We start from the raw sequence: 24,626 nt of genomic DNA on the forward strand, positions 1-24,626 counted from the left end.
TGGCAAATTAATGGGTGTAGGGTTGTCCAGGTTAGAAGCAATAAGTATTTGGGTATAGTTTTTCACGCAAATGGTACATGGGATGTACAATGTGAACATGCTGCAGCAAGTGCACAGAGGAGTGCATCTGCTACAGTATATTAAAACTTTTCCACAATAGAGGGGGCTATTTCATCCCAGCAGCTGTCAAGGTATACCAGACCAAAATATTGGCACAAATGTTATACGGGGTCCAGATCTTTTCCATCTGTAACCAAACCTATGGAAGTTGTCCAGTCTGGATTCCTTCATGCCATATTCCAGGTGCCTAGATGTGTTTCAAATGCCATCCTATGCCTAGGTAGCTAGAAGTGAAAACCCGAGTCGAGGGCCAGGGGTGGCTTCACACATTTAACTACTGGCTCAAATTATATTTTTGCCATCAGGGCCTTGCCCCCCTGGTATTGAAAGAAGAGTTGTTCTAATTGGTGTTAGAGCCTTCATGATAAATTGGGCAGATATGGCCTTTCCACAGTATCTACTTCCATTGAGACATGATGCTGCCAACGAAATTATTAAACAACGTATTGTGGATATGGAGAAGCAATCTGATTTTAATCTTGTTTCCCTCAGTAGTGTTCCAGGTGGCTTCTCAAACTACTCTCAGCCAGCTGCATACCTGACAAATCTGACCACTTTAAATCAGAGGAGAGCGTCCTCACTGGCGCAGTTTAATGCCCTGCCTTCTACCATTTGGGATGGCAGATTTAAGAGAATACTGCTCAGGAACCGGCTATGCCCATGCGGTTCGGTCAATATCGAGTCTATCTCACATGTTCTTTTATATTGTTTATATTATAAGGACATTGCCTGGACTGAACCACTTTTAAAAAGCATACCAGGTCGACTGGAAGAATATTATACTTCTTTCCTACTGGCAGACCAGTATATAGCAAATCCAGCTGGGGTAGCAAGATTCTGTGCCACAGCATGTAAACTGAGATGGGAGCAGTTGAATAATTATAACTGAGAACTCTGTATGTATATGTTCTGATGCTCTATTACCCAGTCCTGCTGTTTTGATTTGATTTTACTTTAATTTTATTTATTTATTTTATCTTTTGATTGCAGGTCACTGGCTGTAATAATAAAATCCATTCATTCATTCCTAGTAAATGTGTAGATGATTGCAACTTTAATGTGCACATAAACCTCTGTTAAAATCAATTCAGTGCTTTAAAAATCTGAAGGACATTCTAAATTCTTAAAAAATAAAAGCTTTAATCAATCTGCAACTACTTAAGGTTCTCTTTTAAATACACAAAACCTATGTAGAAGGCAATAAGGTGTAATCTTTGTATATTTTTAGAAAGAAGAGTTAGGAAAAGGAGAAAAAAATGGCAAGTAATCACAAGCCTCCTACAGCGCGTCCTTCTTCAAGAGGAGGAATAGGACTAGCAGCCCGGCCTTCTTCATCCTCATTACGGCCTCCATCTACAACTTTACTCGGAGGAGGAGGAGGTGTAAGTTAGAATTAATGAACCTGTTCAAAAATTTACTCTGTATGATAAGTGATATATATCTATATCAATGCACATGCTCTTTCTTGTATTCCCCCCCCCTCGTTTTTTAACTTTTTAAAGCTGGAATCTTATTCTTTCTGTAATGCAGGCTTCTTTATTGTTATGTATTATTTATTTAGTTAGCTATCTCTCATATTTATATATTGCCTGATATATACATCTCTAGGCAGTGTAAAGGTAAAGTGTGCCGTCAAATCAGTGTCTACACAACCCAAATTACAATCAGTTAAATTTGATTATTCATGTTATATTTATATACTGCCGTAATTGTATCTGGAACTTTACAAAATAGCATAAGTGAAAGGAAGGTTCCTGCTCCAAGGAGCTTACGGTCTGAAAGCAGCAACTAAAAACTATTATTTTCACCTGGTTTTTGACGTCTGATCTCCTCCTCTCTCTTCCTTCACTTTTGTGTCTCATGCGCTCTTCCTTCTTATCTTGTGCTTTGAGATTATAGACATACAGGCTTTCTCCTGTGTGTATTAGAGTCCTGTTTTTTGCGGGCGGGGCATATTTTAAGGAAAAGCTGGTTTGAGAGAGGGCAATTTGCCACAGAGAAAAGGAGGGAGTTTTAACCCTTCCACCACTTCCCTTGCTCCAGATTGTGGCACTGGCCATTTTGCTCTTTCGCAAGATCCCAGGAGTATACTTGCCATTATTATTGTGCCTCAGAGCTGCTTTTACTAAAAACAAAAGCCTCCTGTTGGATTGCTGTTACACATTTGCACATAACACATTTAGGCTGTTTTCCTTCTCTTCTCTAGGTCTCAGTCTGCCTATTTATGGATTTATTTATTAATTAAAATTTTCTTATATACCACCTACTCCAAAGACTCTAGGTGGTGAACAACAATACCAATACCAATTAATTAAAATAATAACCTATATATATATATTTATTTCTCTAAGACATACCTGTGGCTAATCCCATGCTTGACAGCAATCATGAAAGTTTGCGAGCAGCTGCCGATTAGCCACTGGGACAGGAGAGGAAAAAATGGCGGCAGCAGTTAATGGCTGCGGTGGGAAGAAGCCGGCCGGCAGGCGGGGAGTCAGAAGCCAGCTGGCAAGGAAAGGAAGAAGCGGGGAGGAAGAAGCCAGCGGGCAGGCAAAGGAAGGAATGGGAGAAAGGAAGAAGCCAGCGGGCAGGGGAGAGGAAGAGAAAACAATGGTGGGCGGGCAAATGCATCGGGTGGGTGGTGGTGGGGAGGCGGAGGTGGGTCGACGGATAGAGGCACAGGAGCATCGGGGGGAGGAAGATGATGGCAGCAGAGAGGGCGGCACAGCCTTCCTCTCCGGCCTGCCTGTCGGCCAAAAGGCAGGAGCACCCAGCAGGGGCGGAGGATGGGAAGTGGCGGCCAGGCGGGCCAGCCACGGAGGTAGAACAAACTGGAGCTGGGGGCGATAATGAACTGGGGCTGATGGGGAGGGGACAGGAAAAACTAGGGGCACAGATGTTCTGCGCCAGGTCAGCTAGTAATACTTAAAGGGCAAATGCCTGACGAAACAGGTGAGTCTTAAGAAGGGCCTTAAAAGCAGCCAGGGAGGGGATTTCTAAAAAGAATTAGCAGAATAAATTTATTACAAGTCTGAATAATCTGTTATCCAGGAAGCTGCATCAACTATTTTTTTCCAATGATTTTGTTTTCTATGTCAGATCCCTCCAAGCTCATCAAGATCTGGTACACATGGTGGACCTATAGGTACTGGAGTGGTGTTGTCCTCCCAGATAAAAGTTGCAGATCGTCCAGTGACACAACAAGGGCTGAGTGGAATGAAAACCAGAATGAAAGGTATTGTAAGATAGAGAGACATGTGAATTTTAGTTTGGGAACCTAGTTTGATCAGGTCTTAAATTCATTTTGCCTGTGGAAATAAAGAACTGGGCTATACACTTTATAGTGAGTTTGGCCTTAGAGAAATAATACCTGGTTTAAAATGGTGGGAGGAGGGGCACCAAAGGGCAAAATAAAGTAATATTTGTATCAAAGTTTCATTCCTCTATAATGGTAGGGCTTAGCAAGCTTCTTTAAGGTGTTATTCAGATATAAGGAGTACAAAATAGCCCAGTTCTAAAGGCCAATGAATATTTGGGGATATTAATTATATGAGAAGGAAGTATAAATAGTGTGTTTGAAACTCAGTCTCCATATTCATGAATGAATGGAAAGAATATGGAACGATGATTGTGAGAAAAAAACCAAAATCAGAATACCTCTATGGTTAACTGGGAGCCATTCAATAAGTTTTGTGTAATTAATTATTTTTACTGGCTTTCTATTCTTTCTTCTAAATGTTGTAATGAGGCATTGATACTGTATCAAATTATCTGCTTACAAGAATCTGTTAAGAGTTAAATTGCTCAATTTAATATTATAAATATGCACAACTTTTAATAATAATTATGATAAAGTAAATCTGTTCATCTCAATGTGCTTATAGCTAGTGAAGCATAGTAGTTAGCTATCAGATGGTTAAAATTTCAGCTTAACCATAGACATTGTGTTGTCATGAAGGAAACACCCCCCCACTTCAATTTATTATCTGTATATGGAAAGAATCATACAGGTCTGGTTTGTGGGATTGTTGTAAGATAATGTATCTAAAGAACTTTGTTAGAGTATTTAGGTAAAACTCTACATAGTTAGTAAAACATTGTGACATAATATAATATACTTATTGTTTATACAGTATCTTCCTGCCCCTAGTGTCATTGAATTTTCCACAAAAAATAACACAGTAAGTTGCAATAGAATGTCATTTAAACATATACTTAAAACTCATTTTTAAAAGCAAAATCTAGCAGAAAATAAAGAATATTTTTATGGAGAACTAAAAGTGGATCTTCTGAAAGTACATGAAGAATAAAGATGTATTGAGGTTCTTTTTGAAGTGTGTGAGAACTATGTAGAACTTGCTCTCCCTAGAAGCGCTCATTACAGCAAAGGCCAGATCACCAGTCAGCTTGATACACAATGGTGAGATCCTCAAACAGTGGTCAAGTCTGAACCCAGTTATTTTTATATTTTATATTATTTATGTATTCAATTTCTATATTGCCCTTCCAAAAATGGCTCAGGGCAGTTTAAACAGAGAAATAATAAATAAATAAGATGGAACCCTGTCCCCAAAGGGCTCACAATCTAAAAAGAAACATAAGATAGACACCAGCAACAGTCACTGGAGGTACTGTGCTGTGGGTGGATAGGGCCAGTTACTCTCCCCCTGCTAAAGAGAATCACCACGTTAAAAGGTGTCTCTTTGCCAAATTAGCCTCCATGGTGGGGCTCCAAGAGAATGTTCAGGCACAATGGATGATCTATATATATAATTCTCCTGGGTGTGCCCAGGGAAAATGCGTCTCGGCAGCCCAGCTGATTGGCTGGGCTGTGGAGGCGCCTGATTGGCTGGCGCAGCGCACCCAGGAGAACTTAACCAGTGGCGGGCCAGGCTGTGGGCGGCCATGGTGGTGGCGGGCCCGGGCGGGCGAGGCGGCGGCGGGCCCGGCTGGAGCAGCGGGACTCGGCCGGCAGCCTGGGCAAGAGGGTGGGGGAGAGGAGGCCGGCCACAGAGGCCAGCAAGCAGCAGCAACGGGCCTGGCAGGCCCAGCCGCAAAGGCAGCACTCGGCCTGGCGGTGGGCCCGGCGGCAGAGGTGCTAGGCCCGGCTGCAGAGGTGGATCAAGGCCAGGCGGCAGCGGAACCAGCCGCCGAGGCCAGACGCCCACGGGAGGCTGGGGTGAGAGGGAACCGGGTGGCGGGACTTCCGTGTTTGCGGCCTGGGCGAAGGTACTATGAAATGCAGGGGGAGGGGAGGGGGAGAGAGAGAGCGGGGGGAGGGGGGAGGGGAAGAGAGTGGGGCGGGTGGGGAGAAGGGCAAAAAGGAGGGGGAGGGGGGGTAAGAGAGAGTGGGGGAGGGGAGAGCAGGAGAGAGGAGCAGGGGGGAGGGCAGGAGAGACTGGGGCAGGAGGCTGAGAGGGCTGGGAGGGGGGAGGGAGGGCAAGAGAGGGTGGGAGGGCAAGAAAGGGTGGGAGGGGATGGGGCAAGAGAGAGTGGCGAGGGAGGGGAGGGGGCAAGAGAGAGAGGGGAGGGGCAAGAGAGAGTGACAAGGGAGTGGAGGGGGCAAGAGAGAGTGGCGAGGGAGGGGAAGAGGGGCAAGAGTGTGGGGCAGAAGGGAGGGAGTGGGATACAGCCAGCCCCAAAGAGAGCACAGATGCTTTGTGCGGGGTCGGCTTGTATGTAATATTTTAGAGAATACGCATGTTGTACTCTTTGTAGAATGTTAGGAACATAGGAAGCTGCCTTATATCCTTCTTGAGTCAGTCCATTGGTCCATCTAGCTCAGTATTGCCTATCCAGACTGGCAGCCTCTTCTCCAAGGTTACAGGCAGGAGTCTCTCCCAGCTCTGTATGGAGATGCCCGGGAGAGAACTTGGAACCTTGTGTATGTAAGCCAGCAGATGTTCTTCTGAGAGTGGTCCCATCTCCTATGGGGAATATCTTACAGTGCTCACATGTAGTCTCCCATTCAAATGCAAACCAGGATGGACCTTGCTTAGCAAAGGGGACAACTCATGTTTGCTACCACAAGACCAGCTCCCTTATTTTATTATATTTTTTATTATTTTTAAAGGAATAGTCTGTTTTGTGTTACATTTTTTCACCTCTGACGAGGTGGAGTACTACCTCTGGATTTTTTATTAATGCAATTATTTCTCATTGTAATGTGTTATCATGTAACAAATTGGTGGTGTTCTTGTTTGGTAGGCCCACAGAGACAAATTATGGATAAATCGTATTACATTGGAGTACTAAGGTATGAAAGTCATTTTCGTCAGTATTTGTCATGCCACTCTGTAACATATGAGCTAGTTGTGACAAGAGCCTTGGCATATCCTCATCAACAGGTCTATGCCATTAGATCAGGGGTTCCCAACTTTTTAAAACAAGTTCACCTTCTGTCACAAGCTTTCAGCTCAGGTACCCAAAAGATTTTTTGTGTGTTTGTGTGTTCACACACAAATTTAAATGTTACAGTTATGACACAGGCTACTCCGGTCACTGGCTTACATCCAGACTGTTACTCATGTGTACTCCCATTGAAGTTAATAGAACAAGTTTACTTTTCCGATTAAATTTATTTTTATTTTATTATTTTATTTAACATATTTTTTATACTTCCCAAAACTTAAGTCTCTGGGCGGTTTACATCAAAGCAAAATAAACAACAACAGAAAAAGTTAAAACATTAGTTAAAACAAAATAAATGACAATAGAAGAAGTTAAAACATTACAACAATTAAAAAAAAATTAAAACAATATTTTAAAACAATCTTAAAACTATTCAAACAATATTTAATTAAAGGCCTGGGTGAACAGATGCGTCTTTAAAGACTTCTTTAAAGTTGTCAGAGGTGGGGAAGCTCTTATTTCAGCAGGGAGTGCATTCCAAAGCTTTGGGGCGGCAGCAGAGAAGGCCCATCCCTGAGTAGCTACTAGATAAACTGGTGGCAACTGCAGGTGGACTTCCCTGATGATCTCAATGGATGGTGGAGTTCATGACAAAGAAGACATTCTCTTAAATACCCAGGGCCCAAGCCATTTAGGGCTTTATAGGTTATAACCAGCATCTTGTATTTTGCCCGGAAACTTATCGGCAACCAGTGTAGCTCTTTCAGTACAGGAGTAACATGGTCTCTCCTAGATGACCCAGAGACCAAGCTGGCTGCCACATTCTGGACAAACTGTAGTTTCTGGATTACACACAAGGGCAGCCCCACATAGAGCTCATTTCAGTAATCCAATCTGGAGGTTACCAGCATACGTACCACTGTTCTCAGGTCGTTTATCTCAAGAAATGACACAGCTGGCATATCAGCAGAAACCTCAATCTGGCTACTGCCTCAATCTGGGACGCCGGGAAAAGGCTTGGATCCAGAAGCACCCCCAGGCTGTGTACCTATTCCTTCTGGGGAAGTGTGACCCCATCCAGAACAGGCAGATCAAACATCTCCCGAGTTTCTACCCCGCAAAATTAGTAGCTCCGTCTTATCTGGATACAGTTTCAGTTTGTCATCCCTCATCCAGCCCATCACCGCCTCCAGGCAGGCATTTAGGAAGATTATGCCCTCTCCCGATGATGTTGACATGGAGAAATAGATTTGGGTGTCATCAGCATACTGATAGCACCCTGCACCAAATCTCCTGATGATCTCTCCCAGCGGTTTCATGTAGATGTTAAACAACATCGGAGACAATACAGAGCCCTGAGGCACACCATACAGAAGTTCAGACTTTGAAGAACAACAGTTTCCAAGGGACACCATCTGGAACCTGCCCGAAAGATAGGAGTGGAACCACTGCAAAGCAGTGCCTCCCATTCCTAGCCCCCTCAGATGCTCCAGAAGGATACTATGGTCGATAGTATCGAAAGCCGTCATGAGATCCAAAAGGATCAACAGGGTCACACTTCCTCTGTCAATTCTCGACTGGAGATCATCCATCAGGCCGACCAAGGCAGTATCAACCTCATAGCCCTCCTGAAATCCAGTTTGAAATGGGTCTAGATAATCAGTTTCCTCCAAGACCATCTGTGGCTGAGAGGCAACCACCCTCAATCACCTTGCCCAGCCATGGAAGGTTAGAGACAGGCCTGTAGTTGCTCAACTCTGAGGGATCCAAGGTAGGCATCTTCAGAAGCAGTCTAATAATTGCCTCCTTAAGAAAAGCCTCAGAGAAGCATTTATAATCTCTACCAGGCCTTCTACAACAACCCCCCTGCCAGACAGTATAAGCCATGTCAGGCAAGGGTCAAGAGAACAGGTGCTAGGCCGCACCATTCTAATCAGCTTGTCCACATCCTCAGGAGTCACAAACTGGAACTGATCCAACCTAACCCCATAAGAGGAGTCGCTGGACACTTCAATTTCAATTGAAATACTCATTGCTAATCCCCGCTAGTGAACTTCTGTGACACTTCTTCCTGTCATGACATTTTTTGTTGTGTTTTTTAAACCTGTTCCATCCACTCCACATATTTCCCTCTTTAGGAATAAATAAGATTATATTTCCTCTGCATATGAACTTTGGCAGACACAGGAAATCTAGTTCAAACCTCTCCTCTTTTTAGGCTATATTTTTTCAGGCATTTTAATTCTGTCATCACAGAGAAGGATAAAATCATTTTCAGAATATAAATTTTTGAATGCTATAATGGCTGCTTAAAAGCTTACCTAGGAAAAAAGCCTGGCAGGCTAGAAGGTTAAGACAGGGGTGCAGAAAGTGGTATTTAAATCACACCCAACTTGAGAGCAGGCAGCTGCAGAAGGTGTACAGCAGAATTCAGGACTACCACCCCTTGTTTTCTTCTCAAAGTAGCTCCCTAGAGAAACTAGAAGCTTACCAGGTTTCTAGAATAATGTAAACCAACCTGTAGTATAATGTCCATGTATAACCACTATGCACTATCTAAATTGTTTGCCATTTTGGCTGTAATAAACTGTAAAAATTAAACTATACATCATAACATGATCATTAATTTGTTTTCTACAGAGGCAAAATAAATGAGCTCACCACAGAAATTAACAAGCTTCAGAAAGAAATAGATATGTATAACCAGGAGAATTCTGTTTATCTTTCATATGAAAAGAGGTGAGTTAAGAGTGCATGTATTATCAGAATCTGTTGTGCTCTGAAACACTGTCAATAGGTACTACTACCACTATGATGAATATTTATATACTGCTTTTCAACAAAAGTTCCCAAAGCAGTTTACATAGATATAAATAAAATGGCTCCCTGTCCCCAAAGGGCTCACAATCTAAAAAAGAAATATAAGGTAGACACCAGCAGCAACCAGTGGAAGGATGCTGTGCTGGGGTTGGATAAGGCCAGTTATTCTCCCCTGTTAAATAAAGCAGGGGACTGTATTCAGTTGAAATGACAAATAATGTATTTATATCCACTAAAGTCAGTGGCTCAGATATGGGCTACTGAAGCAGATGCAGAATGAAGAGGTGTGCACACAGTTCAGCAGCCTTCCCCAATAAGGCTGCACCCAGCATGCAGTGTGAGGGGGTCAAATTTCAGGGTTTTTACTTCCCCCTCAGATTATTCTGTAACTGGTAGAAATATGTCTCTGAGAGTTGTGCAGCACTCAGGGACATTCTTCAATGTGTCTAGAGTGTTTTGGGGGGAAGGACAAATGAAGGTCTCAATGTCACCCATCACTCCTTCCTGCATAAACACTCTGCAACACACAGAAGTACATTGAAATTCACCCTCCCCACTGTGCCCTGGGCAACACTCAACTAGTTCCAGTCCTCCTTCCCCCATAAGCACTGTGCAACACAGAGAAGTATGTCCCTAAGAGCTGCATGGCCCTCAGGGATGTATTTGTACTAGTTACATGATTTTCACCCCCCAAAATTGGCTTTCAGATCAATTCCGCTATTACTTTATGCTGACAATGCTGTAATACTATCTCAAACACCATTTGGCATGAGAAGGGCACTTAATTCTCTTGCTCTTTACTGTAAGGAGCATGCCCTTCAGATTAACCATATCAAAACTGAAATCTCGAGATTCACTGTGTCCTAGGACACTAACTTGGTCTGTCAACAGATGCAGGATTGAGCAAATCAGTTGTTATAAGTATTTGGGCATAGTTTTTTATTATTCTGGCAGTCATAAGGCTCACTGTGTATGTGCAACAAAACGCACGTAAGTCTTTTTCAGCCATTTTGGCTTTCTTCTTCTCAAGAGGGACCTGTTCAAGTCCAAAGCCCTGGCTCAACTGTAATATGGTGCCCAACTTGGCCCATATCCCAATTTTGCAGCATTAGAAGCGGTACAATCCAAATTCCTGAGGAAGTTATTTCAAACAGCTCATAGTGTCCCCAGTGTTGTTTTTCGCCTGGAGGCCAGTCTTCCCAATGTAGAATCTAAGATCTGGCTTTCTATTTTTAAGTTCTGGCTCAAGCTAAATTTCTATCCTTTGGGGCTAACTCCACTGTTGTTTGCAGATGAATTTATCTCTAAATGGGAACGCACATTTTAGCAGAAACTGTTTACTTATGGCTTATCACCACAAGTACTAATAATGATGGGCTGTGACTGGGCCAAGTTGGTGGTTACCCAAAGAATCTTAGATGCAAAACAACAGACAGACCAAAGTTTCATTCCAAGGGGAGCAATGCTGGAAAATCAAATTCTGAACACACATCTTGCCAGATATCTTAATCACATTACAGTGACCAAGTATCGCAGGGCGTTTACCCAAGCACAGTTTAATGTCCTGCACACTGCAGTGCTTGAGGACAGATGTAACAAAATCCTATTTGCAGAGCGCTTTTGTCCCTGCGATTCAGGAGCCATAGAATCAACAGTGCATGTTCTATTGTATTGTGATTTTTATAGGGACATTCATAATATGCACATTACTCCACATTTATTAAATTTTCCGGGCTGTTCTGATGATTTCTACATATGTTATCTTTTATCAGATCATGATAAGATTTCTTATGCAGTTGCCAGGTTCTGCCTAATTGCCAGTAGAATTCATAAGACCATGTTATGTATTTTAACAACTAAGTATTATTATCTATTGAGAATAGCTGTTATATATTGAGTTGGGTTTTTTTTTCTTTTTTCCTGCTTCCCCATAAATGATGTTGGTGTTTTCCCGAATATGTTTAAATGTTTCTAGGAACCTTTGGGAATTTTATGTATGTTTATCTTTTTATTTTGTTTTATTTTTACTTTTGCCCTTCTGTATTTGCTGGTCAGTGTCTGAAATAAAAATTACTACCACTACTACTACGTGAAGATCTGAAGGGGTGATAGAAACCTTGAAATACACCCTCCCCACTGTGCCCTGGGGAACACACAACTAGTTCCATTCCTCCAAAGCAGGTGCACAGCTCTGTTGCCAGATTTGGCTTTTTTAAAGCCAAATTTTGGGTTATGGCCCATTTGACTCACCTGAGGTTCTGGCCACCCTGGTGCACAGTACACATTCCACATCTGTTTCAGTACTCCAGCAGTGTTCCCTCTAAGGCATGTGAGCGTGCTCACACATTTTCTGATTCTGCTCAGTTAATTTTAGATCCCGCTCAGGTTTAGTCAAGAAAGCCCCATTCTGAAAGCACATGCGCACACACTGCCTTGATACTGCTGCCCAGAACAAAACTCATTCCAAACACAGATGAGAATAATTAGAGAGAACACTGTACTCAAGATCTGAGCCAGTGCAATGACAACCAACTATCTTTTGGGCTGACATGTTAAAAGAAAATTTGCTTTCATTGCATTTTGTTACATTCCCACCTTTGTTCTACTCTTTCTTTTCTTTTCTCATTTAGGGCAGAGTCTTTAGCTGGTGAGATCAAAGAGTTTCAAGGACAACTAGCAGATTACAATATGGTATGCCATGGTGCTTTTACAGATTGTTTTTATTTGCGTTGACGCTTATGCATTTACTGTTCAATCTGTTGCTGCCCTAATGCCATTCTTGCATACACATATTTTGAGATGAATGTCCGTGATAGTAATCTGTTGTTTTATCTAGTAGGGATGTGCATTTCGTTTCGGGCACAGATCGTTCTGTGCCCAAAACAATGAATTTCGGGTGATTCGGAGCCGATCCGAATCACCCATGAGGACCTCCGAAATCTTCTGTGCCCGATCCGAATCACCCCGATTTCATGAAAAAAAATTCGGGTGATTCGGACCTCCGTGGGCATGTCTGCAGCCTCCATTTTGTGGCTGCAGAATTGCCTTCTTCTTCCCCCTCCATTTTCATTCTGACAGCTCTTTGAATTTCCCGCCTTTTTTTCTCCATTGACTTCAATGCAAAAAATTTTTCCCATTCACCTCCATTGAAAATAAAAGTTCCTACCTGCAGAGGAAAATGACCAAATAAGGTTTGGATAGTAAATCACACCCTCCCATTGGCCAGGTACAGGTGGAGGTAGGGTCAAGGGTGGGGGTGATTTTTGGAGGGCTTTGCAGGAGGGTATTTAAGGGGCCACCAGTAGCCATTTTCTTCCTTTCTGCTGCCTTGCGTGGGAGAAGAGACACAAGAGAGAGATCTGCTGCCTTGCTTAGTAAGTCTTGCCTCCATTTTGATTTTGGATTTTTGTGGGTGCTGTTTTTCTGCATTTACGCCAGTGCTCTGCCTTGTTGGTTGGTTTTCTGCTTTATTTAAGCAATTTTTAAAATAGAGAAGAGGGTGGAAATTTTTTTTAAAGAAACCTCTGCCTTGCAGAGGTTTCCCACTGCTCATTTTTAAATCCTTGTTGGGGCTAGAAGAGGGGGAGAATTTTTTTTTTTTTTAAGGAAACCTCTTCCTTTCAGGGGCAAACCACTTTTCAATTTTTAATCCATTTTTGGATTAAAAGAGGGTGAGAATTTTTTTTTAAAGAAACCTCTGCCTTGCAGAGGCAAACCCTCTGCTCATTTTTTAATCCTTGTTGGGGCTAGAAGAGGGGAAGATTTTTTTTTAAGGAAAGGAAACCTCTTCCTTGCAGAGCAAACCTCTTCCCATTTTTTAAAATCCTTTTTTGTGAAGAGAAGAGGAATAGATTTTAGATTTTTTTTTTTAAACATCTGACTGCCTGCAAGCATTGCCAGCCTGCAGCCCTTGGTGGGAAAGGAGGGGTTTTTTTCTCCTTTTGAATCCCCCCACCCTATTTTTTGCCAAACCACTTTTTTGGGCAATTTTTTTCTGCGGAGAGTCACTGCTGCCTGTCCCTGCCTGCCTGTCTGCCTGCCTGCACTCCAGGCCCGCCTGTGTGACCACCAGACCAGACCCTCAGAGGTGGACGCCAGAGACCCGGCGTTGGAGAAGCCTACACCTGAGTGAGATTGGCCCAGCCATTTATATTTTACACACGCACACAACACACAGACACACGCACGTCACACACGGCGTTCTAATCTGTAGTGTTCCGTTCCTTTAACTGTGCGTTTGGGGTTTATTAATTTTTCCCTGTTTTTAGGTTTTTGGGGTTTTCACTTTTCTCTATAAGTGTTGTGTGATAGTTGTAAGATTGGGTTTTAAATAAATAGTGTTTTAAATAAATAGGGTTTTAAAGTGTTGTGATAGTTGTAAGATTGGGTTTTAAATAAATAGTGTTTTAAATAAATAGGGTTTTAAATAACTAGGGTTTGTGTGTAGCCTTCCCCGGCAGCTAGCTATTAGGAGGAGGTTCAACTGTAGAGTAGCAGTAGACTGTAAGAGTGGCCTGGCCTAGTAGTGCTGCAACTTTATATTTCTGTTGCTGCTTTTGTGTATTTTGCAGAAATATTTTTTAAGGGCCTAGTCTGCCCACAGTTACTTTTCCATCTTGTTTGCCTGTGAAATTGACACAGAGATAATTTTTTGAAACATTTTTGTAACTGTGTGCTACTTTCAGACCACAGAGAGAGTAACTTTCCCCTGTGGTGGAGTGCGTTCGATACATTAGTAACAACAACACAAGTTACTTGCAACAAATAAATTCTCCAGTCCATTCCATTCAAAGTGACCGACAGTCAGAGAAAGATAATATAACTAAACTTACTTTCACTTCTACTGACTAAGTGCACTGCACACTGTGTGCGCAAGGCTCCAGCCTTACATAACTCCTCCTGCACCTGTGCACTGCACAGCAGCTGAGCTAGTATCTTAATTTTTAATTTTTATATTTTTTTGTTGCACAGCCTGCTTCTGTTGTATCGCGCATCAAGTAACTCCCACTGTCTCCCAGTCCCTCTGTGACTGACTGTGTCGTGATACATTCATTGCACGGCAACTTCTGACTGGGATCTTGCAGCAACAGCATTTGTGCCAACAACAACAAGCCTTAAGCAAGGAGGCATTGTAAAGTCACCGGCACCGCAGCACATCCACTGTTTTTCTGGCCCTCTAGTATACCTGCTGCCCCCTGAGACAACTACCCCTTCTTCACATTTTGAAATTTTTAAAAAAGTTTTTAAAAGCAATGGTTGGGAGGACAGCAGGAAAAAGGAGGGCGCAAGTAAGTGGGAGGCTTGTCTTCCCTACAGCTGGTCGTGGCAGGGGGCGGCAAGAGGGTCCTACTCCCCAAGTCACCCCCGGCCCTGCTTCGGCGCGCAGGCTTGACTTCTTCTCGGGTCAGCCTGGCCCTATGCCAGGGCCTGTGGCCAGGCAGGATTTGGGGGGGGGCCTCCCAGATTGCCAGGGAAGAAGATCTTCCTGTGGCAGCTGAGGAGGTGGTCCTGGTGGAGGAGGTTGGCAGTCCAGCCAGATCCACCTTGCGGACCCCCCAAACGGTCACTATGGGGGTTGGTGGGGGGCTCAGTCTGGCATCTGAGGGGGCTCAGGAGGAGGGAAGATCTTCTCCTGCCCCTGGGCCTTCCCTTGCCAGTGCTGAGGGCATCAGTGGTGGTATGCCCGAGAAGGAACCAGCAAAAGTTCCACCAACAAAGCGACCTCGTGTCGCTGGGGAGTCTGGCAGTGTGGTCTGGGATCACTTTGAGCTTAGCCCTGGTGATCCCACCCATGCTGTGTGCACCCACTGCAAGGCACTGGTCAGCAGAGGCAGGGACCCTATGCACTTCACAACCTCGGGGCTGTGGTCGCACATGCGTCGGCGGCACCCAGGTGTGGAGACCTCTGCTGGCACTGGCAGTAGGCCCGGTGCCTCACCTGGTAGCAGAAGCAGTAGTAGTGACAGCAGCAGCAAGCGGCCAGCGGCTCCTGCCCACAGGCAGGAAAAGCTGACCGATCATCAGTGGGTGCAATCTCTTGGGAAGCGGTCTGATCGTCCAAAGCCTCATCTCGTGACTCGGGCCATTGGTGAGATGATCGCTCTTGATGACCAGCCGTTCTCCATTGTCGACAATGTCGGCTTCCGGCGTCTGCTCCAGCTGCTTTCTCCAGAGTACAAGATCCCCTCAAGGACCACTTTCAGCAGAAGGGTGGTCCCCTCCCTGTACCGTGCGTGCAGGGGGGCCATGTTGGCCAAGCTGCGTGCAGCTGGGCCAAACACCAGTGTGCATTTCACTGCGGATATCTGGACTAGCCGCAGTGGGCTTCACACTGCCTTCATGTCCCTGACAGCCCATTGGTGGGGGCATGGGGGTGAGGGGACATCTGGCGCTACTGGTGCTGTATCCAGCTCCTCCCATGCATGCACGCCTTCTTGGGCAGTGTTGCATGTGGAGGCGATGGACACAGACCACACTTCAGATGAGTTGGCTGCCGTCATGGAGCGGCAGGTGGGGGCGTGGCTGGCCAGGGAGCCAACCCTCCGCCGGGGCTTCATGGTGACGGACAACGCAGCCAACATCACCAAGGCTGCTAGGCGGGTTTACGGTGTGAACATCGCTTGCGCTGCGCACACCTTGAACCTCGTAGTGAAGGGTGCGCTTGGCCTCAAGGAGGCGCCGAAGAAGGCCAAGGAGCACCAGCGTGTTCAGGGCTCTTCTAGTAGTTTAGGTCAGGATCCTGCTGCTCCCATGGCCGCCCTGGTGGAGCGTTGCCGCCAGGTAGCGGGCCACTTCCACCGGAGTGAAAAGGCAAGGCGCCAGCTCAAGGCCAGACAGATCGAGCTGGGCCTGCCTGAACACCAAATCCCCCAGGATGTTCCTACCCGGTGGAACTCCACCTTTCTCTTGCTCCGGCGCATGCATGAGCAAGAGGGAGCACTCAACAGCCTGGGGACGCGTGGTTGCTTGGATCTGTGCAAGTCTCTCTATGATGACTGGCCGGTGATCCGCGTGCTGGTCTTAGTACTAGAGCCGTTCTATTCTGCTACGAACGACTTGTGTACTCAGACCGCCACGCTGAGCCTGGCTTTGCCCACTGCTATTCTCCTGGAGAAGGCAATGAGCGATCTCCAGACCACTCTGACCACTGGGGTTGCGATTGCCCTGGCAGGTCGGTTGAGGACTGGGGTAGTTGAGCGGCTCAAGACACCATGGGCCGCATCTGCATGGCATGTCCTGGCATGCATTTGTGACCCAAGGATGAAGGGCAGCGCTGTGCCTCCTGGTGAGCTGCCCAGGTGGAGGGACATCCTGGTCGAACACGTGAAGCGTGAAGAGGAAAGGAGGCTAGGGATAGGTGGTGCAGCAGACGACCAGGAGGAGGGGTCTTGGTCGCAGGCTGGCACTGCACATCCCACCCCCAGCAGCAGCAGCAGCAGCACTGCCACCACCCCCACTTCTTCCCAGTCCAGCGGGGTGGTTTCTCCGGCAGTGGGACCAACAGAGCAGCCAGTGCGACCTCGAACCACCACCCGGTGGCTCAGGGGCTATGCTAGTCTCATGCCAGGGAGACGGGAGGAGCCTGTCCCTCGCCCCAGCTGTGCTGAGCAGACTGTTCTGCAGTACCTGGAGGAGGCGACGGAAGACGAGGAGAGTGAGCCGTTCCCCTTTTGGGCAACGCGTCGCAAAGTCTGGCCGGACTTGGCGTCCGTTGCTGTCCGGTTTTTCTCTTGCCCGCCAACCAGCGTCTCGAGCGAGAGGTTGTTCTCCATGGTCGGGGACGTGGTGACTCCTCTGCGCTCACGCCTGGATGCTGAGTTGGTCGAGCAGCTCGTCTTCTTGAAGGCCAACCTCCCCCTGCTGGGCTACCCCGAACTGGCCATGGAGGGCGAGTGACTCGCGTCACCCCCCCTATGCAGCGCCTCCCACGCCACGGCAGTTCATCCCGGCCAGAAGATGTGTCACAGTCCAACCCTCTAAGACCACCCTGCCACTAAAACATGCCCCTTAGTGCTGCTGGCACATCCAGACACGCATGCATACACAGGCACCGCTGCACTGTCAGCCTGGGATGGTGGACTGCCAGGTGAGTGCTCCCAGCATGAGGGAGGGGTTACCACAGATGTGGCAGAGAGAGACTACAACTCCCATTTCCCACTGTCTCGATGGCTGGCCACCATCAAGACTAGGGACAATGGGAGCTGTAGTCGCTGTCTCTGCAGAAGAAATCTGTGGTGGGCCCCCCCCCCTGATGCTGGGAGCACCCACTTGCCCAGTGCTGAAGGCTGGGCCGTAGGGCAGCGCACCATCCATCCACAACCTCAGAGACAGGCTGCTGCGTGTGCGTGTGGGGGGGGCACAGTCAGGATTGGAAGGGACATCCCTGGGGGAGAGTAGTGGCTCTGTGCAATGGGCCTGTGCCTCCTGGCGAGGGGGGCACACACACTGTCACTGAGAGGGCTTGCTGCTAATTGCTAGCCTGCTTGCCTGCTAAAACTGTCATCATCATTGCTTCCTCCCATGAACAATAGCATTGAAGCTGAAATCTAAAAAACGTCTGTCTGCTGCGTTTCTCAATGTGATGTGCTTATTTCTGATTTTGGCTTGCTTGTCAGGTGATGTTCTTTCTTAATCTTCATGCTCTCCTCTGTTCAAATCCAAATATGTGGTTTGCCTTGGTCTACTGAGCTATTAGGTTGTCGCCGCCGCTGCTGAGTGAGATGGTCTGCTCTGCTGCTGCCTGCTTTTTCTGGCCACAATGGGAGTAGTACTACTGCTGTGCCTGAAGCGGCACACACACACACATGCACCCGCCTCCCCTCCCCTCCCCTCCCCCCAAAAAGCTGTGTTGCCAATGATGAGCTTGATGCTGGTGCAGCCCTCACACAAATGTCTGTCTCACGCAGACAGAGAGAGCACACATTGCAACCTGAGGCGACACAGCCCTTTCAGCCCTAACCCTCTTGCAGAGTGAGTGAGCAGCACACCCGCACAGTGCACACACACAGGGGAATAAAGGCATCTAGACTCCAAACTAGTGGTAATGTTGTATCATGTGATTGCACACAGTCTTTCTGCCCAGTATCTGCGGCATGCATTGGGATGCAATCCGAAAAAGCCTGCAAATTCTAGCTTGCTTTGTTGCAGAGACCTCTTCGTGGTGTGTGGTGTTGTTGTGTGATGTGGTGTGGTGTGGTGTGGCCGTGTGGGGCCCGGTAAAGGACAGGACAGGTGCAATTCACTGTGCCTGTGCGTGTGTGTGGGGAGATGTATTATGTTTCCAAATGAAGATCGGGTCATGTTTGAGAGTTGATTGACAGCATTTTATTTGAAGATTGTGCTTGCCCATACATAGATGCGGCGATCTCATGCCACAGAGTCAGACAGGAAAAGAAATGTCCAGAGACACGTGCGTGCTGCCATTCTCTTCTTATCTGCCATCATCATCCGTTACTCTTCAAAGCTGTGTGGGCTAGGAGGGGGCAACAACAACATGCCAAGCCTTGCTGCTCCACTTGCGGAGTGTTGTCTTGCGTGCGTCCTCCACATGCTATGCGTGTTCCCTCCTGGCTGTGCCTGTCTGTTTACTGTAGTGGGCCAAAAAAGTTTGGATGAGGTGAGGTTCAGGGCAGGGCACTGTTGCTGGACTTGGAGTGGGATATGGGGCAGCAGAGTGGGGTGGGGCGGGGTGGTAGTGCCTAATGGGTGTAGGCTGCCACCCCAATTTCAGGGGGGTGGGACAAAGGGCTGTTTTTTTGTGAATTTCTGAAGTTTTTGTGTCTTTGGGTCAGATGGGGGGGGCAGAAGGTGGATCTGCCCCAAAAGAGTGGTGTGGTGTGGTAGTGCCTAATGGGCGTAGGCTGCCACCCCAATTTCAGGGGGGTGGGACAGAGGGCTGATTTTTTGTGAATTTCTGAAGTTTTTGTGTCTTTGGGGCAGATGGGGGGGCAGAACGTGGATCTGCCCCAAAAGAGTGGAGTGGGGTGGTAGTGCCTAATGGGTGTAGGCTGCCACCCCAATTTCAGGGGGGTGGGACAAAGGGCTGATTTTTTGTGAATTTCTGAAGTTTTTGTGTGTTTGGGGCAGATGGGGGGGCAGAAAGTGTATCTGCCCCAAAAGAGTGGGGTGGGGTGGTAGTGCCTAATAGGTGTAGGCTGCCACCCCAATTTCAGGGGGATCGGACAAAGGGCTGATATTTTGTGAATTTCTGAGGGTTTTCTTGGGTGCAGCAGAGTGCTAGATTGATTCATTCCCATACTCGTCATAGTAATAAAGGAGAGAGTGAGAGAAAGTGAGAGTGTTAGGGTCATTTAGAGTTGAGAGTACTATATGCTGCATGAATGAATGAATCAATCTAGCACTCTGCTGCACCCAAGAAAACCCTCAGAAATTCACAAAAAATCAGCCCTTTGTCCGATCCCCCTGAAATTGGGGTGGCAGCCTACACCCATTAGGCACTACCACCCCACCCCACTCTTTTGGGGCAGATCCACTTTCTGCCCCCCCATCTGCCCCAAACACACAAAAACTTCAGAAATTCACAAAAAATCAGCCCTTTGTCCCACCCCCCTGAAATTGGGGTGGCAGCCTACACCCATTAGGCACTACCACACCACCCCATTCTTTTGGGGCAGATACACTTTCTGCCCCCAATCTGCCCCAAAGACACAAAAACTTCAAAAAATCACAAAAAATCAGCCCTCTGTCCCATCCCCCTGAAATTGGGATGGTAGCCTACACCCATTAGGCACTACCACCCCACCCCACTCTTTTGGCTCCAGGGTCCTTTTTGCTGATCCGAATCGATTCGGATTCGGATTAAATCCGAATCCGAAACGAATCGGGGGTGATTCGGGTCAGCAGAATTCGGGCACAGAACAGAACAAGGGTGATTCGGCTCGGGTCCCGAGCCGAATCACCGAAAACCCGAAATGCACACCCCTATTATCTAGTTATGTTCTTCTGTGAGTCCAAAGAAAACAACTAATTGGGTTTCTTTGTTGTTTTAGCTAGTGGATAAACTTAACACCAACACTGATATGGAGGAAGTGATGAGTGACTATAACCTGGTAAGTACTAAGATTTGTGTTTTAGGAAATGTTGTTTTGTTTGAATAGTAGTTTGTTGTTAGATTTGGCCATGCTGCTGTAAAGTTCCTACTTGACCAGTGGTGTTGAATTATTATTGGAGGATGGTTGAAGGAAACAGTGGTTGGCATCCAGATAAGTGGTCTAAGGACACAGCAGGAGCTGCTTTCTCACAGAGAGAGGCTGCATCTTTGCAACTAGAAGCTTCTTAAGCAGCAGGGCATATACAAGGGGGAAGGGGGGGAGTGATTTTCACTTACCTCTCCTGCCTCCAGAGGTACTCCTTGCCTTCTAGAAATATGCCCCTGAGGGTTATGCTGCCCTTAGTAAAAATTTCCTCCCATCCCCCCGTGTGCATGCTTTGCTCAGGATGCCACTGGATGCCTTAAGAGCACACTCAATCTCTCTCACTCTCTCTGCAAGGACACAGTTCCTGTTGCATCCTTGGACGGTTGCTCAGGATTTCAGCCAGTTTGATTAGATCTTGAAAACAATGTGACTGCTTGACCCTGGCCAAAATAGTCATGTAGTGTGTGTTTTCAAAGCACCACCCTCTGAACTCCCTTACTCAGTGCAAGGGAGAATGGGAAATAACAAAGGGTCTGTGTAGTGATTCCACAACAGTCATAATGTATGGGTTCTGCACCTGCGCAGACCAGCTTCAGATAGGATTCGTTAGTTCCTCGTGACACCTGTAACCACCTCCTGCACGTGTCTGAAGTACGTCATAGTGGCGGTTAGGCATCCTTCTGCTCAGTTTCTTGCTGACCACCTTAGCGATTTCAGCTCCTCAGTTAACTCTTTTCAACTCTTTCGACTTACATATCTTGGTGATTTTGAAAGCATTTACGGACTTTGATCTCGGATCTGACTAACGACTTCCCTTAGCTTTTCCTACTGGCTTAGGCAACTTAATCGGATAACTCAGACGATGACTCTGGCATACCAATGGTATTTCTATCACTCAACACCTTACCAAAAAAAAAAAAAAAGACTTTCCAGTAATTATCCCCCGTTCCCTCACTCCTCTCATAAGTGATAAGAGGGTCAGGGTCAGGGAGAAAACACCTTGAAGAAGTGCGGGAGTGCAGGGGGAAATTCCCTTCCACAAACGGGCACGAGCTTTGCCTGTTCTGCCTGGGTGAAGTGCACAACACCACCAACTGCCCCGTCTGTGTCACATTTTCGAAGCAGACGCTGAAAAATCTGGCAGCCTGCTTGAAGGTGCCACTGATGGAACATGCCCTCCTTCCAAGTCACCTTGCACCGGCCTCCGCCTCTCCTTTGGTACCGAGACTTGTGCATAAAGCTACAATGCCCACTGCCTCGACTTTGACCGCCTCGGGCTTGAGGGGCAAGGCTCTTTTTAAAAAGCCAGGAGAGTAACCAGCAAGCCCTAAGAGAAAGGGCAAAGGGTCTACGGCGGAACCACCGGTGAAGAAACATAAGAAAAGGCGCCGGAGCCATAGTGCAGAGGAGACACCTTCCCCCACTGGGCTGCAAGGCTGCAAGACCCCTCGACACTCGGCGATTTCACTCTTGCCAGCTCCAACACTACACCAATCGCCCTCAATTCAACACCATGATCTAGAGCGACCTCGATGTTGAGAGGAAGCCCTAAAACAACCAGCACTCATTGTCATAAATCACTGGCACCGAAGACGCACAGAAAACTTCTTCCACCTGCAGCTTCCTCGGCATTGATGGATCAGACAACTGTTCACGCACCAAACAACACTTCAACAACGTTAACACCAAAACCAAAACAAATGGCTGCACAGGTGTTGACATAGATATCGACTTGGATGTCGACATTGAGGTCTAATGCCTTGGAGAAGACACATCACTGAGCTCACTATAATCCATGATAACGAGCTTGACAGTGATCAAGACCCAGAACTTAACTTCGAACTCCAGGATCGCTCTGTATCTAACCTCTCAAGACTGCTACACTTGGAGGAGAGCACTCTGTCGACTGCAACATTCAGGGCCTTTCAAAACCTCAATCTCGATATTGAGGGGGATCAGAACGACCAACCCCCCTCAGTACCAAAGACACCTTGAATGACTGCTAGAACCACCCCAGTAGTGAGGTTGCTGCCGCATGGTGGATGGGGCGATACCATGACCATTTCCCCAGAGGAATATTCCCTATTTAAAGAGTGGCAACAACATAGAGAATAAGCACGCAAAGCTAGGTTACAGCAAGCAATCCATCCTACACAAAGCATCAGAGAGACCTCTGTACAGACCCACTGTGCACCTACTAACAATAGGACAGTCTCCATTCAGGCCAGCTTTCCACCGCTGCCGATGTTACCTCGACGTCACATACTACAACATTCTACTACACAGACAAGCCAAACAGACATCCGTGCACCCACATATGTACCGGCTACCACAGATACCCATGAGGATTCAAGTTCACCCTCCTCATCGGACGAAGGTGAGAGCTATGTATCAAATTCCTTTAAACTAGACGTTGAGGAACGCACCCTTCCGGATCCTAGCCCAGATGTGGCCACATTACCTTCCACCTCACCTACAGAAGAGATGAAGAGCTATCATCAGCAAATTACAGAGATGGCAGAAGTGTTGGGATTGGACCTCAAGCAGAAGACAACAGATTTGGACAACCCCATTTACAATTTTATGAAGAGAACGGCCGGTTTACGGCCAGTATACTTAACAATGTTGCCTGTCATCTCCAAGGCGACAAAGTCTGCTTGGGACGTGGACCAGACCTCTACTCCCACCTCCAAACGTCTTGAGACTCTACAGGATTCAGGAAGAAAATAATGAATACTTGATGCGTCACCCCACCCTGAATTCGCTAGTCATTGGCTGTGCATCAACTTCGAAAGGGGGGCAACGCCATACAAAACCGATAGAGAGGGCTGCAAGCTGTATGTACTAGGCAGACGAACATATTCAACAGCTTGTCTCTCATTTAAAGTCACAAACTACATTGCTTGCCTGGCCAAATTTATCCATTCCTTATGGGAAAACCTCTATGAAAAGTGTGCAACCTTGAATCCTACTGACTTTGTAAAGCAATTTGAATCCACATTTGTGTGGACTACAACAGCGACTCGGCAACAACTGGCAAATGAGAAACATTTGGCAAAGTCTGAGTCCCGCACTCTGCCCTCAGCTATATTACTTAGAAGACATGCTTGGTTGCGAGCTACAACCTTGCAACAAGGCATGAGGGACCACATTGAAGCACTACCCTTCAATGGCAAGAGACTCTTCTCTGAAGAGACTGACAACACAATGGAGCAGTGGAAAAAGTCCAGAAACACTGCAAGATCATTCGCAAACCAGAAATAGTCCACCTCCAGATTTCAACCTTATCAAAGGAGACAGAACTATTATCGCCAGAACAAGCACAAGAATTTCAGATGCCCAGACCAATGTTACAATAAAAGACCATACCAACCACAGAATAGAGCCAATCAGCCTAATCATAATAAGCTGACACAGAAGTCTAAGCAGCAGCTTTGATGGGTCTGAGCCCACTTGCAGACCACAACCTACCTGCTTGCAATGAGCCTCTTCACCACAATAACTTGAACATCTGTGCAAGGAAAACCATTTCCTTGACATCAGCCAGAATCTCCATCAAACTGGCAAACCATGCCCAAGCATGGCACCATATAACATCGGACCAGTGGATCCTACACATAATTACAACAGGATATGCGATGGAGTTCAAGGATAAGCTGCCCTTTACAGGTCTGAAATACACTCCGGAGAGTCCAGTACTGATGGAAGAGATGCAGCAGTTGTTGTTAAAGGAGGCCATATAACCTGTGCAGTGGGCAGCCAGATGGGATTTTACTCCCAGTACTTTCAAATCCCCAAACGGGACGGGGGCATACACCCCATAATGGACTTACCGTGGCTGAACCTATACACCAAAGTACAAAAATTCTGCATAACAACGTTGCAAGCAATCCTTCCACTTCTCCACAAGGAGCAATGGATTGCAACGCTAGATCTCAAGGATGCGTACTTCCATATAGGCATACAAGAGAGCCACTGGAAATATCTCCACTTCACTATGGGCTCAGCGATTTATGAGTACAGTGTGTTACTCTTTGGGCTGGTGACTGCCCCGAGGGTGTTCACAAAGTGCATGGCTGTCATTATAGCCTACCTCAGAGTTCAGGGCCTGTCAGTCTTCCCCTACCTGCACGGCCAAGACACAGCAACAATTGATCTCCCACATAGGCATGGAGACAT

The 24,626-nt window shown here is 46.6% G+C and overlaps 1 protein-coding gene across 2 annotated transcripts in view; it reads left to right on the forward strand.

The window, feature by feature from the left end:
• Positions 1 to 24,626, forward strand: part of IFT74 (intraflagellar transport 74) — a 116,781-nt gene that overhangs the window by 2,802 nt on the left and 89,353 nt on the right. The window contains exons 2-8 of one of the 2 annotated variants that reach the window (XM_053294790.1): positions 842 to 1,016; positions 1,349 to 1,502; positions 3,220 to 3,355; positions 6,328 to 6,376; positions 9,112 to 9,210; positions 11,922 to 11,982; positions 20,301 to 20,360. In XM_053294790.1, the coding sequence (XP_053150765.1) occupies positions 1,377 to 1,502; positions 3,220 to 3,355; positions 6,328 to 6,376; positions 9,112 to 9,210; positions 11,922 to 11,982; positions 20,301 to 20,360 (531 nt within the window). In that variant the 5' untranslated portion in view covers positions 842 to 1,016; positions 1,349 to 1,376. The remainder of the gene's footprint in view (positions 1 to 841; positions 1,017 to 1,348; positions 1,503 to 3,219; positions 3,356 to 6,327; positions 6,377 to 9,111; positions 9,211 to 11,921; positions 11,983 to 20,300; positions 20,361 to 24,626) is intronic. The other variant, XM_053294789.1, reaches the window with a different exon arrangement.

Source organism: Hemicordylus capensis, chromosome 2 (genome assembly GCF_027244095.1).
Source record: "Hemicordylus capensis ecotype Gifberg chromosome 2, rHemCap1.1.pri, whole genome shotgun sequence".
In the NCBI taxonomy this organism is placed as follows: domain Eukaryota; kingdom Metazoa; phylum Chordata; class Lepidosauria; order Squamata; family Cordylidae; genus Hemicordylus; species Hemicordylus capensis.